The sequence below is a fragment of the Perna viridis genome, chromosome 5, assembly GCF_037379345.1.
Source record: "Perna viridis isolate PV_CMFRI_1.1 ecotype Kerala chromosome 5, ASM3737934v1, whole genome shotgun sequence".
NCBI lineage: Eukaryota > Metazoa > Mollusca > Bivalvia > Mytilida > Mytilidae > Perna > Perna viridis.
In genome coordinates, this window is record NC_142449.1 from 33,080,803 (window position 1) to 33,101,090 (window position 20,288).

General features: G+C 31.9%; 1 protein-coding gene across 1 annotated transcript; it reads right to left on the reverse strand.

Moving 5' to 3' along the window:
• Positions 1 to 17,378, reverse strand: LOC148617146 (uncharacterized). The gene is made up of 12 exons (XM_088584496.1): positions 17,192 to 17,378; positions 16,611 to 16,688; positions 10,879 to 11,136; positions 9,797 to 9,901; positions 8,325 to 8,417; positions 7,936 to 8,055; positions 7,676 to 7,786; positions 6,717 to 6,820; positions 5,687 to 5,765; positions 3,679 to 3,774; positions 3,227 to 3,336; positions 1 to 1,495 (listed from the first exon to the last, which is right to left on the reverse strand). Exons 1-12 carry the CDS (start codon positions 17,244 to 17,246, stop codon positions 1,472 to 1,474), a joined length of 1,233 nt encoding a protein of 410 aa, XP_088440622.1. The 5' UTR covers positions 17,247 to 17,378; the 3' UTR covers positions 1 to 1,471.
• Between the last annotated feature and the right edge of the window lie 2,910 nt (positions 17,379 to 20,288).

Sequence of the window (20,288 nt, forward strand, 5' to 3'; positions counted from 1 at the left end):
TTTGAAAGAAACATTTTATTAATGACAATACATCTAATACACTCGTAAAGAAACGGAAGTAGTTTATAATACATACGTATATATATAAGAAATACACTTTTACTCATTCTCAAATATCACCTTATTTTTTACTTCCTTTTATTGGCAATAGCTGAATATAATACAGCAGACATGTTGCGACATAAAAAGCAGACTTTTATCAAAAACTCATAACTAAGAAGAGCTGAGGAAACAATGTTATTATATTGAAAGCAGTGTTTTATCGAGTTTGTGAAAAATATCGGTATTTTCAGTCTCGAACTTTTACCGCCAAAACGTTACAACATTGATATAAATCCGCCAATCACAATCACAGAATTTAAAATTTATGTTGAAGATATCGATAAACTATGAAGAAAATCTTTATAATAAAGTGGATAATCAATTGGTTATCGTGAATAACAAACATATGATCCCTCTTGCAAAGAACGCTTTAGGATTTAACACGTGCACGGAAAAAGTATCGCACACTCGCTAAATCTAGGCGTCCTTCGGCACTCGTGATAGTATTTTTTAATCAATCTTTCCAATTTAAACAAATAAAGCTAGTATATGATAAATGTATAATATTATGATAAAATATAAAATCAGTACAAACTCTTTGATGTCATAACCTTTTCATATACCACCCCTTCCGCATAATCCTATCCATATTCACCATTGCATTTCTTTTTAGTATAGTACATTAAACTGCATTATAATTTTTTTAATGGTCAAATATTTAAACTATTGTTTTTAATATGAAAAATACAGACTGATTTCCACTTTTTCCGTATTAAAAATTCATTAATACAAATTCCAGGCCCAAATAGATATAGAATGGGAAGTTGTGATTTACTCCATGCAATTAATGTGGTGATTGATCTCTGGGAATAACTCCTGATGATCGTTAAACTGATATTCATTACTTAAAAAAGTTACAAAGTTGAGCTAGATGGATGACTCAAAGCAAATGTCCACACTAAAATAATATACAATTACTTAAATCTGTTAATATCATGAAGTAAAGTGATATTTCTGTGAGAATTAGGTAGCTGATGAATCATGGTGTAAAAAAATATTATTCTATATGTCATCTGAAATGCAGAATTGGCGTTTCTGTTCATATTTTTTTCAAGTTTCAGTAATTGGAGGTATAAATTATAAGAAATGGACCACACTTTCATCATCAAAAGAAGATAACTCGCTTTTCCCAATTGTTAGTTTGGACTCAATTTTCAGCATCCTTTGATTCTACTAAGACAAACGCACTGTCAATTTTCTTTAATAGATAAAAACTATATGCCCTCATTGTCAAAGTCGAGTTTTTTTTCTAAGGATACTTAATTAAGTATCAATTTTGATTGATTCCTACTGATTCCAGCACTTTAGAAGAATATAAAAAAACTGTTGCGAGATAATTTGGATGATGATCAGTTTACCACAAGATTCTTCAAGGTAGACCGTCACATGGTTTCTGTGAAAATAAATAACATGGACGTTAGCAAATTATAAACATTGCACTTCTCCAGTTACTTTCTACTGGCTTCTAAATAATGCAAATATAACAGATGTTCCACTCAGTTCAAATTCGAATAACCATCTTCTAGTGTAAATTAAATGAAAAGTCGCTTAGTGAAAATGGATTTATCCACAGTTGTTATAAATAAATTTCTTTTTTTTTGTGCTTCTTTTATTCAACAACTTATACCGGGTTGATTTGAAACCAGTTATGTTGAAATGAGTCAATATGCATATTTCATGAATAAACATATGAAATTGGACAGCAAAAGTATGCTTTTGTAAGAAAAGAGGGCAAAGGTATTTTAAGGCTACTTTGAATGTTATTTTGTGAACTCATAAAAAGATAAAAGATTGTGAAAATTAAAGTTTTTTGTTTTGCCTAAAAAATGTATTCCTCTCCTGTCCAAAAGATCAAAGGGAAATAACTCCCAAAACTTTCGATGGATCGTAAATTCCTGTAATTGCACACATCTACATATCATGTCATTATTACCTGAAAAGTTTAATGAAATTTGGTGCAGTAGGTTTTGAGTTGCACTAACAAAATTATCACAAAAAAGACTGACAGGGAAAAAACAAAGTGTCTCCCACTGAAGTGAAGGAAGACAATAATACAAATAGCAGGTGTAAACTCTTGCGACGATTTCTCCTAGGTTTTGTTATAATTATTCAGAAATTGTGGTTTACAAGTCAATATCTTAATACGTTTTAATTAAAAAAAAATGTATGTTCTGCTATCCCATTAAGAGACTACCAAGAGCCTGAAACGCTCGCCTGGTTAAAGGGGAATACCTCTTACAAGGAGTTTTCCTACAATTTCGGCTCAAGAAGACTTTGGTAGGACTTATCATGAGGATTATTTCATCAACTGAAAATTTCTATTATAGATGAAAACTGTTAAGCATCATGTTTCACCTTTCAAGGACAATAACTTTAACAGGGAGTCGTTGGACAATGATTCCTTGCAGACTTTTGCAAATTGTAGGCCTTATCATAATGATCGCTTTAGCACTTAAAAGTTTCTTTCTATCTATCAAATTTTTTAAGATGTTGGCTGAAATCTGTAAAAGAAAACCGCCATTTTTCATCCCTCAAGGGCAATAACTCTAGCAAGGAGTAGTCTGACAACTTTATTCCTGCAAATGTCTGTAGATCTTAAAATGAGAATCATTTCGGTAATTAAAGAATTTGGCTAAAACTAACGGTTTTGGAGATGTATTAGAAAAACTTCTGACTGATCTATTTTTAGTAGTTAAAGGAGTGTCAGAGGAGAAGATGTTTTCATCACTGTTAACGACGACGGACAACAACGACAACGGATGCCAAGTGATTGCAATATCTCATATGGCCTTTGGCAAGGTGAGCTAGAAGGGTGTTCAAACTTTTCATGGTATATTTCTTAAAACTTTTTATAAAAACGTTAAGTAATTCATACTTATAAAATACATTTTATGAATCATACGAATCCTGCAGCCCTTTCCACAGAAATCGTAAAATTAAAATTAGTCGTACGTTATGGCATCACAATACTTTGATCAATTATTACGTCATAACTTACGTCTAATTTCACGACTTTTGTGAAAAAACAACCACAGTACTTTTATTTTAATAGAAAGAAATTCAACTTAGAAAATAAACTGTTTGTGATACTAGTAATTTAAATTTTATTTACAAAAACACTCACTAGCTGTTCACAAACATATCTTCTAACTGTAGTGCAGTCACGGTACTCAAAGACATTGCCGCTACCAGACTTGATTAGTTCAACGCAGTCCTTTTGAGCCGTATTGGAACCTATGATAATTCAAGAAAATGTGCCTATTTTTTTTTAAATGACGGTGTAATAACTGCTTAATCAGTAGTTGTTGTGGTAAAAGAACTGCAAATACATAATTAAACTATCAAAAAATATTGTTTTATTTTTTTTGGCATTTTATTGGCAGTTTTGTTCTGTCGAACAAAAAGAACAAAAGGAAAATGTTAAGTGTTGGTCTTCAACAGCCTAGCTAAGTTTCGACCGTGGGTCATGGGTCTTATATACACCCATGTCCTTGATACCAAACACTTTTTATGCAAGTTAATATTTGAAATATTTCATTTCATTATGTTAAACAAGTGCACTACATTTGAATGTACCGTCAACATTTACAAAGATCGGATTTCCGGATCCACTAAATATTGTTGTTCCTTCTACCTGCATGTCAGTTGCGCCAGTCCAGTATTTTTCGTTTTCTGAAAAAAACTTTCAATATTTAGAATTCAATTGTGTTATCGGATTCCTAAACAAACTGTGTTACATGAAGAATTGAACACAAATAATGAAAACATAAGTATCAGTGTTTAAAGCTAGAATGCTTTAATTATTGCACAATATTGTACAGTACACACCTAAGTACAGACAGACACGTTTATGTCTAATTCTAATGTGAAGCAAGTTTTGAAGTAAGTATAACATTCATATTTGATTCTCATCTGAATAATACTGAATAAGTTTGCACTTTCGATGTTGGTAATTTTTATCACTTTGTTTTTTTCAATTGTTTTATATACGACTTTGTAAAATTTTCAAGGCGAATACAGATGAAGGAAGCAAATTCGTCTAAAAATTCAGCAGAATTAAAAAGTATTTAATGCAGTTAAACCTGTATAAACAGAATCAAGGGACGGATCCAGAAGTTTACATTAGGGGATGGAGCCACAGTTAAATGTTTTTTGGTTAATTATTTAAAATAAGTTTCTAGAGTGGTGCAATGTAGATATCCCTGACAACTCATGCTTTGCAAATTTTAGGGGGCGCATAAACTAAACACCTTCATTACTTGAACAAAACTTGCAGTCCATATGTGGTTTGGTTAAGATAGGTTTCACTATAATGTAGACGTAGAATGAATAATAATAGGTGGATTAATTGGACGGAGTGAACAACCAATTGATTTTCTCATTTATTACATACATTTTCTTCAAAGTTTATCGATATTTTCAACATACATATTGAATTTTGTGATTGACGGATTGATATGAAAGTTGTGACGTTTTGGCGGAAGAAAGTCCGAGAATGACATAACCGAATTTATTTTATAGTGGGAAAAATCGATATTACACTGGGCCATTGTGTAAAAGACTGCTGTCTTTATAATAAACCATGATTAGCATAGGTGATGAAAATATTCATGTTTTCATTTTCAATTAAACAAGACAACTTAAAACAATGGAATAAGACGCTTTGTAAAATAATAATAATAATAATAATAATAATAATAATAATAATAATAAAAAACGTACAGATCTATATGTCGGTATATATCACGGATTTGATAATTATGGTCTTGTTTTAAGCCGTGATTTATCAGAACATGGCACTTTTGATGATGGCACTGTTTTGACTTTCAAAAATCTACAAGAGGTAGTTTGGTTGATATTTTGATTTGTCGAGTTATTTTCTTCTTTTAAAAAAACAGCAATGCGCCACTTTTTGATGAGATTCGTATTAAAAATAATTTAACCAAGTATTAATGATAAGCATACAAATTTCTAATGATAAATTACTAAATACAGTGAAACTTGTCTACACCAAACTATTTTTTGACTTTTACAAATGGATCGGTTTAGACGATTATCAGCTTTACGTAAGTACCTGTCCATATAATATAAAATTTAGACAAAATCCATATTAAAGTGATTTATGTGAGAAAAAAAATCAACCAAACAAACAATGCTTTTTCAATCTACATATGCTATATTTTTTCGTAACGGTTGTCCTTTCCATATTCAGATCTGTACCTTTGAGAAAATCATACGGGTGTCTCCAACTAAAATCAACCAAACCAAACAAAATCTAGAACAATAACACTTGCAAGTGCTAATTTAATGTACAATCTATATAAATTGTATCTCAAAAGCTCACACCAAAATGAACAACTATGACTGGTTATGTGGTCTGTAATTGATTCTGAATAAGAAATAAAATTGAATTCGTTGGATTTTTGACATGCATAAATCACCTCCTGTCTGATTTTTTATAAAGACTGATACTTAAGTTAAAAATAAATTAAAATGATTTAGAGTAGCTTTATCGAGTGGCCTGTTTAGACAGGTCTTTAGATCATTGAGAGTTTGATTAAGACTGTACTTATGATGATCTTACCAAGTTCTGCAGCAACAGCATTTTTTTCAACATTATTATTTGGTTCCCATAATGTTAATCCTCTACTTTCACATGCAGCCTTTAGAGAGAAAACAAAAAAAGAAAAAAAAAAACAATGTTTTCACTACTTTCTTTTGCAGTGAAGAAATTGTTATGGTTAACATCTTATTGCTGACACTACCAATAATTGTTACTTTTAGACAACTCGTTTCGCTCATCCTGCCGATGCTATTGACCAATTATCTCATTTTTAGTGGAATCCGGGTAGCTCATTAACTTTTGTTTTTTATTGTACGTGCATGTTTTTGTTATGTCATATTCTTTGTTATGTACGTCTATGTTCCCATGCAATGAAGCATGTTTAAACAGATCATGTCACAAATCATAGTGAAACTAAAAATCACATACAGAAACAAGCAGGACAAATTTCAGTAAAATAAGTGGGGATGAACCTAAGTTATCCGGAAGGGTAAGCAGTGTGCTTCTTGTTACAATCTATTGTACACAGTCAAATGTGTCACATATGATAATAATATGATCACTTACATGTAATAGGCGTATGGTTATCATATGCTAAATTTGGTTTATGAAAATATGATAATCACATTTTTTGTGAAGAACATGTGAAAATCATGTAATAATCATGCAGTAATCATTGGAATAAGTAAAATAAGCAAGTAAATTGGAATATATATGATTATAATATATATATATATATAATAAGCATGTGTTGCATGCAATAAATCTATAGTTTGTCGTATTTTTGGTTCTGTACTGCTAGTTGATTGATCATTTTCGAACAAATTATTTGGATAACCCACTACTGGAAACAAGTATAAAGCACACCGACATTTGCAATATTTTTTGGATTGTTATTTTTGTATTTTGGCTCCCACCCCACCACTCGAACCAGTGAAGATGCTTGTCTAAGAATTCTATTATCTAATAATTGTAAGCCACTTCCGTTTATATCAGAATTATGTCAAGATTAGTCAGTTTTATTGTCTAAATTATGACACGGTCTACTAACCTTGGCAGCCAACCAGGATTCTGCGGTATCTGTAGATATGTAATAACACGAACCAGAGATAGTTGTCGTATCAGCAGGACAGATTACGTCTTCAGTACAATCGACTATAAAAAATGTTTAAGTTTTTTATTCTTGCTTTGTTGATATAATTTTACGTTTTAAATATGATCTCTTAGAATAACAATATTAAATATGTTTGTTATTATCTTGCTCATCAAATGAAACATCGTCGAAAATATTTTATTTATTATTCGAACAATACAATAAATTTAGAGTGAAGAAAAATATACCGTATGGGGGGTTATTTTCTGCTGTCGAAAAGTTTCCGATATTGAGGGGAAATGTATAGGAAAAGGATCTTTATTTTGGCAGATACTACGTGGTACATTAAGTACATTATCACGTATTTGTGTTTAGATAGACAAAGGTAAGCTCCCGTCGAAGATTAAACCCGCTATACTGTACTAAATCTAAAGAGTACGGCCCTTCCTGCACTCGGCCTTTAAATCAACTACATGTGTTTATTGAATTCCGACAAAAAAAAATATTTATTGTTAATCAGCATCCGGTGACCCCCTTTCTCTTGTTTTAGTAAGACATTAGCTTGCATAGAATTTTTGTCCTCTTAAGCAGACACGACATACAACAAGCAGCACGACGGGCGCCTTGCAATAAACAGGATTTGGCAAGCATTCAAGATCATCTGAGTTTACTCCAAAATTGGTGATAAGGTTCGTGCTTTTCGTTTCTTTGTGCGTATTTTATTATTTTTGTTTGTGTGTGTGTCATTCTTGCTATTTGTCCGTTACTAAGGAATTTTCAAGAATGATAATATCAGGTGACACAGATGAAAAGAACGGTGATAATTATCAATTTTTTCAATAACATTCTTTTAGGGGTTCCTAGTAAATTGACGGATTGAAGGTCACCATCTTCTGCTGCAATACACATTTACTTACCATCACAAGTTGGTCCGGCAAAATCACCCACACAAGAACACTTGGCTTCGCCATTAGTATCGACCGAACAAACACCATCGTTCTTACATGGATTATCGATGCACGCATCAACTGAAATGTGAAAAAAAAATGTTCAAATCACAAGATATATAATCCTGAATTAACTAAGTGAAAAAAAGAATAACAAAAAGTAGACCATCGTAGTTCTCTTCTTTTCATAAAAAATTGGTAGAAAGATTGAAGTGTAGGGTTGACCTTACCTTTAATCTCACAATTAACACCCCTGTATTCGTCTGTGCAACAACAAGTGCCAGTCCAATCTGAGTAATCAATCAAACATGATCCACCATTTCCACAAGTAATCGAATCACATGGGTTCACTGCAATCGATAGAAAAAAACTTGCCTTTGTCTTTCTTTTTGGGTATTAGTTGAGGTATGGAAGCGCTTAACCTTTAATCCAATGGTACAACGAATATTCAGTATTATCATTATTTACTTCACGAATCGATGTGTATCACCAAGTATTTATTAGAAACAATATCGAAATTGAAGTAACAAACCTTAGGACAACCGATTGAAGAAATTGCAATCAATGTTGCATCACTGATGTATCAAACGTAAGCTGTTCGAAACTAATTTGTCTTTACCTTCGTCATGGCAGCATAAGCGAGTCCCATTATATGTATCTACAAAACAGCTTTCGCCAGTTTCGCATCTGTCAAAACCTTCACATGGGCTCACTGAAACGAAACAATAAATAAAGCAGCTGAAAATTTATGTATTTTACCTAATAATTTGCGCACAACAAAATGACAAATTATCAAAATAGAATGTTATTTGAATACCTTTGGTACAGCGTAAGTATATTTTACGTATAAGTATATAATATATATATACATATATATTGTAGCATTGAGCTCCAAACAAGTAACAGAAATCAGTGAAACCAGTCTAACCTTGAATTATTAGAATACCCGTCTAAACCAGTCAGTTTTTAAGTCACGTAACTTCAACTTAACTGTATTCTAAACCTTGGTAAACCAAACACAATTTAAAGTTCAAAATTAGTTCGGTTTAGACAGGTATCAACCTTGTATTAAAATTACTGAGAACGTTATATCAGAAATTTAAAAAAACTAGGCAGATTATACGAAATAACCTTGTTTTCGGCAGTTAACTCTTGTTACTTCATTCTTTAAAATTAAATTTCCAATTGATTCTAAATATTGCAAATTGTTGCGGATTGTGGATCTACGACGTTCGTGATGCTATAGTACAAAACATGATTAAAAAAAAATAACCTGGTTTGCTCAGTGAGATGTAGGCCACCAGCAATCTTCTTGCAAATTATATAAAATGAAGAGATAATACTTCAAACAAATAACAGCAGCTAGTATGAGAAAAAGAAAAACCAAGAGGATATGGATTCGCCGGGTACAAAATAGGTACAAAATAATATAATCCAAGGATGAAAGATAGACCAGTAAAAGAGTAATCAAGGGAACCAAACTTCTAGCGAAAATCAAAAGAATGTCATCCAGGGACAAAGACCAGACATGGAAAACAGACAAACACATCAAAGAACATAAAGCAACGAAAATAGTACATACAGTGCATACAAAGAAACAAAAGTAAATGAGCAACTCGGACTAAACTAAAAACAGGTTGGACCAGGTGCACCAGTAGACTAAGCGTCCTTTGCTTTTCGAGAAACACCGGCCGAGATGCTCATAAAAAGTCAAGTCCGGGGAGATGAAAGAGGAAAGGAAAACTATGACACGTTGAACAAATCAGTTTTCATGGTGCAGATGGATACACCGTAACGATTTACATACGACTTCATGATGACGACCATAAAACTTCTGTAGTGATGACTTCAATCTTGTAGCAACATAACCCTGTTCTGTTTTATAATCAAAATTCAAACCTATATGAAGGTTACTATTAAAAGGTGTGTTCATACTTGCCCAAACTGTTCAGATTTCAACCACTGTGGTAGTATCAATGCATTGTGTATGCTAAAATGAAAATTGTATCAGCAGTGGCAGATCCAATGATTTGGGAAATTAACAAAATCAGTCTAGAGCATGTTGACTTTTATTACCATGTGAATTCTTACCATCACAGCGTTCTCCTTTCCAGTCACCAAAACATTCACAGGCTGGTGAGAGACCTACAGCTACGCAACTACCGCCATTAGCACAGTAATAATTACTGCATGGTTCTAAAAAAGAGATGTTGCAAGCTATATCATGACAAGAACACACTCAAACGAGGAGGAGAAACATAGTATTAATTATCGTGTAAAACAGTGTTTTAATAGAAACCGGCAAATATATTAGAGAAACGTGTAACGGACGGATTGACAAAGTAATTGCATAATAGTCCGTTGTCTAGTGAGAGGAAATATGTTTAAAAATGGTTATCACACGTAAATCCCTTCAAAGTCTCTTTTTGTTTCTTCAAGTAACCCTTTGTTTCGAATACAGAGCTTTGATATTTCATGCTTCCAAAAATAATTTTGGTGATGACCTGGGAATACACTCAATTTTATATTTACATGTATTTTGGTAGCCTACTCTTTTTGTTTTGTTGTTTTAATCAGTCTATATTAAATAATACGTAAACATTTATGGTGAATCAAAACCAATAATAAAGGTTGGTTATTTCGATAATTTTGAAAATGTTTAAGTACCATTCTGTGTAAGAATCAGGCAATGGGTGGCACATCATATTTCTCAATTTGGTCTTTTTTGCCTCAAATACATTCAACACATCTAGAAATAACTGAACAGCTATTTAAATTTATTCTGAAGGATCGGTGATGTAGATATTTTTTGACTGCTTATAAAAGGAAATGTTTTCCCGCCATTTTTCTACAGTGCATTTCAGCTAAATTTGACCTATCAACATCCCAAACAATTTGACAGTCAGTAATTTCTTGAGGTTATGAGGTATAAATAGTTGGATTATGCAATGAAATGTCTGTGTATTTTTTCTTCATGTACCACATCTTATACACATTTTGCCTGACTCTTAGACGGAGAAGTACTTAAATATCTGAAAATCTTTTCAATTGAAAGATTTGTCTAAAGCACTTTTTTCTAACAAACATATAAGTGTTTAATAGGACTTTAAAATGCAAAGTTAGGGAAACGAAGAATTACTCTTTTTAAAGATTTTTAGAAAGGCTTTACATACCTGGTCTACACATATAAGAAACTTCCAATTTTGGTTTTGCGCTTGCAATATAATTAGGGCAGTCGAGGTCATTATACAAATCGTCATCGCTGCAACTCAAAGTGCATTCTGTTTTTCCATCGCATTTCGTTTTGATTTTTTCATTTAATTTTTCCTTGTTACACCTCCCTCCAATTTTACTTGTACTTGTTAACTTAATGACATAACCTTCTTCACAAGACAATGTAACAGAGCCATCATAGTCACATTTCAAGTCTTCTAAAATGTTAAAGAAATAAAAACTTATTTTTCTATATCAAACGCAACAACATAATTCGATCTTAAACGTAATATGTTTTCACTAAGTATCCTAGGATTGAATGCAGCTATTTTTTTGTTGTTGTGCAGATATACATTTTCCATTCTTTTTGAAAGCCATGCCCAGATTATTCTCCTCACATGAAGGAAACACCCCACGGGAGTTTCGAACTTGACATTTAGAAATCCCACTAACCGGCATTCACAGATGTTGCAAATTAAATTTACATAGTTAAACTTGTCTACATCGAACTTATATTGGAACTTTGAAACATACTTGTTGCATAAAATACTTTATATCCAATATCTAACAAAACCATACAAAATACTCCACATGGAATGTCTTAAGATATCCTTTCAACTGCGTGTGTTGTCGGGAAATGAAAGAAAGATCAAACAAACGAAAGTGCAATCTCGATGAAAATTCGTTTTCTTGAGAAAATATACGATTCAACCAAAAGTTCTACCCCAGTAAAACAACTGTAAGGAAATAGCGGAATTCTGGATATGATGACTAGTACTGAAAGACCTTGTGAATACACAGGAAATCATTTAAGTCAGTACAATAACAAAAGAAATGTGATGAATTGGTTCAACATCAATCCATGACGAATAATGAGCTTGACTATCGCCACTACACAGAGTCAAAGATAAATGAAGTATCGATGGATGATTTTCTTTACTTCATACAAAAACTTCTCGACTTTATCAAATTCTCATTACAGTCTACTAGATATATTTCACTTTATTACACAATGTTTCCAAAAAAATCTATACACTTCAATTTCAGAGCCTACGTCACCAGTATTTTTTTCATAAATGGTCAAAATCTGTCAAAACTGTTCCCTTTTTGTACTTTTAAATTTGTTCAGCTTAGACAGGCGTTCGGTTTACCAATGTTCAAAATAAATTTCAACTAAAGTATCAAAGCACCTTTAAAAGTGTCTGATTTAGAGAGATTTTCGGATAATACGCGGTTCGGTTAAGACAGGTTCCACTATATCTATATCTATATATCTATATATCTATATAGAAAGGTCTGAAAAATTCCCAACGATGTTAGAACTGTCAAATTTGCGATGCAAATTTTTGGTCGTTCCCTCCGCGGGACTCGAACTCGTACTGCTGTGACATATAATATATATAGGGGGATCTGAAAAATTCCCAACGATGTCACAACAAATCAATATTATACAACGTTTCAGAATGTGACGACTCTATTCACAGTTTCTATCTCAACAGAGATGAAAACAAAATTGAAGTCGACATAAATTCTGATCCGATGGAGCAGTGTAGTGAATAGAGTCGTCACATTCTGAGATATATATATATATATATATATATCGTCTCAGAATGTGACGACTCTATTTGCTACACTGCTCCATCGGATCAAATTGATACAGGGAAGATGTATAAACGTATAGAAAGGTCTGAAAAATTCCCAACGATGTTAGAACTGTCAAATTTGCGATGCAAATTTTTTGTCGTACCCAGAAAATATATATGTACATTACGCATGCGTATATTTACGATGCAGTTTCTATCTCAACAGAGATGAAAACAAAATTAAAGTCGACAAGTAATTAAGGTTGATAATAAACGCAGCACTTTAAATACCCATGCGATTACACATATATGAAATGAAGCAAAAAATCTATATTTTTTTTATAAATGAACTGACTAAAAGCGTTTTTAGTAAGTTTCGACTCATTTAACTTTACAAAACATCTTACCATCCCTAATTTAAAATGGTAGTTATGAGATATGTTCAATTTATAACGTACTTTCTGTTCTTGTTTATGTCGATAGAGAAATAATATATTGATAATCGGTATGTTGAATATATCAAAGAGACAACAATCCCGCCAGGATGAAAAAGTCTGCCATAGGCAAGAAGAGGAGGAATCCCTAACACAACAGGTCAGACTCCAGCCGGCAAAAAAAATCATAATGCACTGGTATAGATAAAGGATTGCCTTATACACTCAAGAAATTCCTGAATTGTAACTGGCGACGGGGTTAAAGTACTTTGGTGTGATCACAATCCTCTCCCTTATAAATCTGGTCATTGTGGAAAAAATATTACACGATTAAACACATCTAAATAAATCTGATCAAAAAGGTCTGTCCCTTGTTAAAACGAAAATAAAAAAAACTGAATATAAATTACACAAATGTACAAACTAAGGACTACTATCAGTTAACAAACATGCCAGTTTCAGAGCAGTTTAAATTTACAAAATGTTATGTCCCCACCGTATGTAAAATCAATCACAATTCTTTCCGGCGTGCGGGGTTGAGAACCAAGATACATCATAAATCATACAATAAGTACACATATCATGTAAAATCTGCTTTTAAATATTATGTTTTAATTTTTATGTAAAGACCCTACGAGAGAGTCAATGTTATTACAACAAATGGTATCCTTAACGACTTGACAACTATATCATAACTATATTTCTTACGATTAAGCCTATTTAAGTTTGCATTACCACTGCCCACAAGGTTTTAACAAGTCGAAATGAACAATCAAGGCAGCAATGAAAAATGTTAAATGCCTAATTTTATCAGGAGATCCTGATAATTTTTTACATTTAAATACCGTAAATTGAGTTTTCTTGTCAAATTTTGCGATTCCCTTAATGAACAAGGGTACTAAATTTTCGGGGTCTTTATTTTTAGCGTCTATACAGTTTAAAGGAGTAAACTTAGAAAAAAACCTGGCCTTAAATTGCGACTCCTCGAACCTCACGAATATATCGAATATTAAAACCTTACGAAAATGTCTAGATATATCGTTTTATTTGGATATGAAATTATTATTTAATTTGAATGACAGCACTATCATTTTTTTAATTCACAAAAATCATATTTATACATACAGGTTTCATAATTATCATACAAGTTAATACATATATACAAGTAGTTTAAACTTTAAAGGATAAAGCAGAAGTGTTCTATACATTCTATTGCATGTCTAACCATTACTCCATTGCATTAGAAATAAATTTACCCATATTATCTCAATTATTTTACCTTACTAAAGCCCATTACTTAGTTATATAAATATGTTTAAACATGGTACGGTTTGACGAAATACGCCCCGAAACTTGGCCAAGAGGACATTTTTAAACAAAATGCATCTCATACTCGTAAACAATTTTACATGATTAAATCGATCTCATTCTTCAGTTAAATTAAGACTGCTTTATTTCAATTTAGTAGCATGTGTATATTTGACGATAATCTCTTTCTAACCAAATGTTACTGAGATATTTACCTACGCATGCGTTTTCAGTCAAATGTAAGTATTGAACTTCTAGATTACATATATGACCTCACATGATTGATTTTGTATTTCTTTTCAGGAATTTTAATGATGACGCTTGCAAAAATATCTTAAAGGCGGTAAAATTAACATAGCACATTTCATTGAACTACAATTTTAGGCGTTATTTTAAAAATTCTAATTTTTAATTGAAAACTTAATAGTGTTGTCCGTACCATTCGTACCAGGCGTACTAATTGTGAACAATATCAATAAAACTGACAGACATGCATTACAAAGTTGAACTTTCCCCCATTACATAATTTGGTTTTGTCTATGAATAAAAAAACGTTTCACTTAATGCACTCTTTATATTATTTGGCGAATCAAAAATATATACTTGCTTTATACGCACCCTGCTCTACTCTTAAGATGACGTTAATTTTAAACTGATGCCAAATGTGTCTTTTTATTAGCATCTATGTAGTGTAAATTAGAAATTTATGCGAGCATTGATAATTGCGATTTTGTCATTTTAGTAAAAGGTCTTTTTAGTAATTATTAGAAAAAAAACCGCTTCAGTAATGATAAAAGTTTCAAAATGCGAAATTATGTTATTGCCATTTTAAGTTAGTCGCGTTTTTTGCAACATTAAAAAACATCGCAATGATTTCTGAATTAAAAACTCTGTGCTTAATCAATTTACTTAAACTACATCAAGAAGATTATAATTGTAACATCTGTCCGGAGTTACTACAAATCCACAATTTCTTTTTTAAAAAGAAGAACATGGGCTTGTGAGTGTGGATCGTATGTCATAAAGGGCAGGTCAAGAGGTGTATACTAACATATTCAAATCAGCTCAAAATTCAATATATTGTATATTATTGCGCGGAATGTGTGTGATAATTCAATTAAATGGTATTATATCAATATAATTATGCATATTTCTTAGCGACATGTTCAAGTGACTTTACAATTGTTTTTCAGTGCTGTGCATGTGATTTGTACAATGCCTTTCTTTTGAAAAGCTGGAATTCTGTCAACTATGCTTTTAAGACAGTGGTATCTCGGTGTTTCTTGCTATCATCACAACAAATACTTATCGTCGTCATCACAATTTGATTGACCGATATGAAGGTTCTATCTTTATAGATGGAACAAATTATCTTCAGTTCGATTTCACGGCTTGCAGAATTGACCATTCTTATAACTTTACGCTGACCGGATTTTACTTGTTTATGACAGGTGTCGCTGGCATATTCCGTATTCAATTTTAAAGCTGCATTAGCTGTCATTTTTGTATTTTTTTTTTGTTTCTGTTAAAAATGCTTAAACTTTGAATTATTTTTGAAAAATTGTACTATTTCTGTTTAATTTTATTTGATATCCACAAATAAAATGCATTAAATACATGAAATAGGTGTCGATACATTTATTGTCTGCAAGACAAAAAGTTGACACGTGCTTACCTGAGTATCTGTTTTTTTTTACCAAGGCGACAGTATTTTTGACCCAGGTGATTGTCCTGTCGGCAATCTTCGGAAGTAATGGCGAAAAAATAGTTATATAAAAGCTATCGATCTTCTTTAATTTAAATAACGTTGTTTTACTACATTCTGTATAATTGCTTCAGTTGCATTATTACAAACTTTATTCATTGTATCTGCAAAATTCATTTGAATCAGAACTGAACAAATTTGGGAGCTTATGCAGCTTTAAGGTTTTATTTCTTTGAGTAAGTGGTGTATTAAGTAGCACTCCAGCTAAGAATCATGCAAAATGTGATTCATGGGTAAAAAGCCTACACATTTTTATTTTTGATATTTTGTTCGAATTGCCATAGTAGACAGAAACTAACATTCAGTCTTTCATATAACCCGTGTTTTTAGGAGATAAAAAATATATAGAATGCACTGTAGATTTAAGAAACTCTGCAAATGACACTCAAATACAATAAAATCTATTGGATTTTCAATGTTGATTGTCTCCTAAGAGCAAGTAGATTTTAATGAATAATTACACATTTCTTAATGTAGACCCATAAAACAACTTAATTACAAAAATAAAAATATGTAATTTTTTGGGGTATATGACATTTTTCAGATTTTGCATGATTCTTACAAAGACAGCTACTTAAAATCTTAGTTACAAATTAACTTACCTTTTCCTATTCCGTCGTTTTCTTTTGAACTCGATAAAGATCCGGTATGTCCACCACCATGACTATTCTTTCCAAATACTTTAAAAAATCACATTAGATTAAAATAGATATTTATACAGGCTTTGATTGTATAGATTCGTCCTTCATGAGCCAAAATGATATATAAGTCACCAGTCCGTCGTTCGTTTAAAGGGGTAATCATAAGACTTCATTGATGCGTTGAATTTAAAAAAAACCCAATCATTTGCTTACTTCATTTGTTAAAGTTCCATATTTGTAAACTCATAATACATATGGACACAGATTGGGTTATAAAGTAAACATAAGCACCAAAATATATCTAAATAAATTGAATGAACTAAATTAGAAATTCATCTCTTAAATACATATAATGATTGTAATAAAAGTTGGTTAAACAATATAATTGAAGCTGAAATCACACTCTACAGACTTTGGAATCTACGTGTTTGTCGTTGACTACCTTTAACAAGGTTCTTGCAACACAGGTTTAAACAACCTTAAAAGAAAAGGAAAGAAAGAATACCTATACCGAATGATGACATAAACATTAATTTTCTTACCTACAGCTGATGATAACAAGAGTGCGAAAACAAGGATCTGAAGTAATTTCGACATAGTTGCTGATTGCCCGGGATGATACTGTCTGTTTAGGCCAGGTACAATTATAGCTTATATGTGAAGTGCAATGTAGTCAAATGCTAAATAACCAATGAAAAAGTGCACTTACTTTCCTACTTCGTGTGCGACGAACCTTACTTGAAAGAAAATGAGTCCAATGTACAACCGTAAATTTATGTAAAAACATCTGAATCATATCCTACACGAAACTACATTTTTTATGTTGTATGTTAAAAGCATTTGACCTACTCAAAGAATTTACGTCATATTTACACTTATGTGAAATATGAATTCTAATAAAATTGATATATTTAAACTTCAGCATTTGTTCTTCTTTATAAACATAAACATTTTATATTGCCGGTAAATCTGTCGTAGCATGATTACCATACATTTGGATGCACTAACTAACATTAAATTGATCTCTGTCTGTCATTGCATATGAGTAAGAATACTTATTTGTGTACTTATATTCTAATGAATTCAATTGTTTGCAGTTTGATATGGTTCGCGCCAGAAGAAACATATGAATTCAAACAACTAAGTCTTTTCATTATTTTTGTTATTATTAACTTCCAAATTGTTAAATTGTGTCATTATAAACGTTTTTATTGTCCTTATGCATTCTCCTATTGTCATGTTTTGAAATATGGATAGGCCAAAATGTCCAGCTTTGGTAAGGAACTGTGGGCTGTTATGGTCCGAAATGTCTCTGGGTCGAAGTGACCGGTATTGATAAGCTAATTACGCCATTTTCGTAAACATTCGGGATTTTCATCTTAGAAAATGCTTAGATTCGATTTGTATTTAATCATCGAAGCTAGTTTATGTTTCCCACACTGGTATGGTCCTCAATCGCATTTACAAAGTATACGAAAAATGAAGCTGCCATAATACTGTTTTTAGCTCCCTATTTTACTTACACAAACCGGATATTGATGCTATTTCTGCCCAAACGTTTTCAGGACCTAGTTGACAATACAGTCTTTTACGGTCCCATCGGGAGCGTATAAATTGTCGTTTTCTTGATGACGTTGAAATTCTGTTCAAGAGTATCTCCTCCTTAAAATTGTATATTTTGGTTTTGATAAACTTTTTCATCATATCATACATTGCAAAGTGTGCCAGTTTCTTGAAATGAAAACTTTACCCCACTTCGTGCTTGGATACTGTATGATTTTCAATATTCCTGAATTTTATCTGTTTAAACACCATTTCCGGAAATTGATCCGTAATAAATTATGAACTTCCTTATTTTCAATCACGCAGCACTCATTCGTTTTCCTTTTTTATTAACCGCTTCAGACAGACTTTTCGAAATTCAATTAGACAATTGGATTACGTCGTGTTAAAATCTTTCACTTTTTCCCTATTTTTCACGATTCTTGACATTTTTGAGAGGGCTGGCTGCAGCGTCTAGAATAAATTTCGAACGTTAGACGCTGTTTCAGAGCTTGACTACTACCGTAAAATGTAGCGTGAAATCATACATACAAAGTATCAAAAGCAAATGAGCAACTTGGACTCAACTAAAAACTGGGAGCATGGACCAGGTGCACCGGTAGGGTAAGCGAAAGTTTCAAACAAAGTTTTATTAAGTTATTATCTCACACTACAGTAAAACGCGTCTAAACCGACCCCCTCGGACTTAAAAAAAAATGTTCGGTGAATACAGGTATTCAGTTTACAAAGGTCCAAAATAAATTTAAACTGACATAAAGGGACTTCAAAAAGGAATGTAATTAGAAATTTGTAGCTTGTTTAATCTGTTTTATATTCTAAATAGTATTCATGAATCCTAGTACTGTGAAAGTACTATAGCTCTTGGGGTACTAATTTTCGTGGATTTCGCGGGTAGGCAAAACCTAGAAAGTTGGTTCCCAACAAATAAGAGATTCCCATTGATGTATATATGGAAAATCTATAAACAACGAATTTAAGAATCCACGATACTTAATATTCACGAATAAAAGTATGGTTTTTACTACAGGATTCATATTGACATGTTTGTAAATCAAGCGGGGAAAGAGGTATAAGGAAAGAAAGTAATTTTAGTCAGAGCGAAAATTAGAATAATTGACAGTACACAAAATTGGAACTTTCTTTGGATTTAATTGCACGAAAAAAAACATAAAAAGCAATACATATTAAAATGGCGAAATCAGATATGTCTCAATCAATTTAATTTCTATTTTAAAGATGCAAACGATGCGTAAAAATTTATCTGAACAATGAACAGGTAAATTGAGAATATTTGCGTTATACTCTAAACGTATTAATTACAGTATCACGCTTGTTATTTTTTGCGAATTCTTCAAATGAACATATTCGCAGGGTTTAAATTTTTGCGGTTTGAAAAAAATAGCGTTAAATAATTTTAAAACCAATATCGCGGGTATTATTTTTTTGCAGTTTTCTGTTCATCGGAAAAATAGCTAAACTTAGCACACTGCGAAAATTTGTAGGTTTACAGTATTGTGATCCAGGTCGAACAAAACATAAACAATTATGTTAATTAATAAATACCATTCGGAAGACTCAATCAATTCTTAGTACAGCGAAACCTGTGTAAACTGAACGATTGGACAAACTATCAACACAAAAAACTTCATATATAATCATCTTATTAGTTTGAAACAAAGCATTTTTTTTTGGTTGAACAGAACACCTGTCCTAGCCGGCTAAAGTTATGACTGGTTTAATGTAAACAATTCTCCTATAACAAAAATTCTATTACAAAAAGTAATTATTCTATATAAATCGTCCTTAGCACAAAATCGGAAATTTTTAATATTAAACGTGATTGCTTTAAATATATATTAAAGGTGCACTTAATGTACTAATGTACCACTTCCATAGTTACAAAACGAAAATAAAGTTTATACTTAAAATTTTACACTTCAAGTGTTAACTTTCGATCTGTAAATATACAGTGAAACCTGTGTAAACTGAACCCTTTTAGATTTTTAAATTTGTTTGGTTTAAACAGCTGTTTGGTTTCCAAGGTTCAAAATACTATAAAATTGGTACAAATTGATG

Coding starts and splice junctions, on each gene's coding strand:
- LOC148617146 (XM_088584496.1), bottom strand. CDS start 17,246: ATGTCGAAATTACTTCAGATCCTTGTTTTCGCACTCTTGTTATCATCA. Junction 8,418..9,796: donor GAAAGGAGAACGCTGTGATG/GTAAGAATTCAC, acceptor GTTTCGTTTCAG/TGAGCCCATGTGAAGGTTTT. Junction 6,821..7,675: donor TGCCGGACCAACTTGTGATG/GTAAGTAAATGT, acceptor CATTTTTTATAG/TCGATTGTACTGAAGACGTA.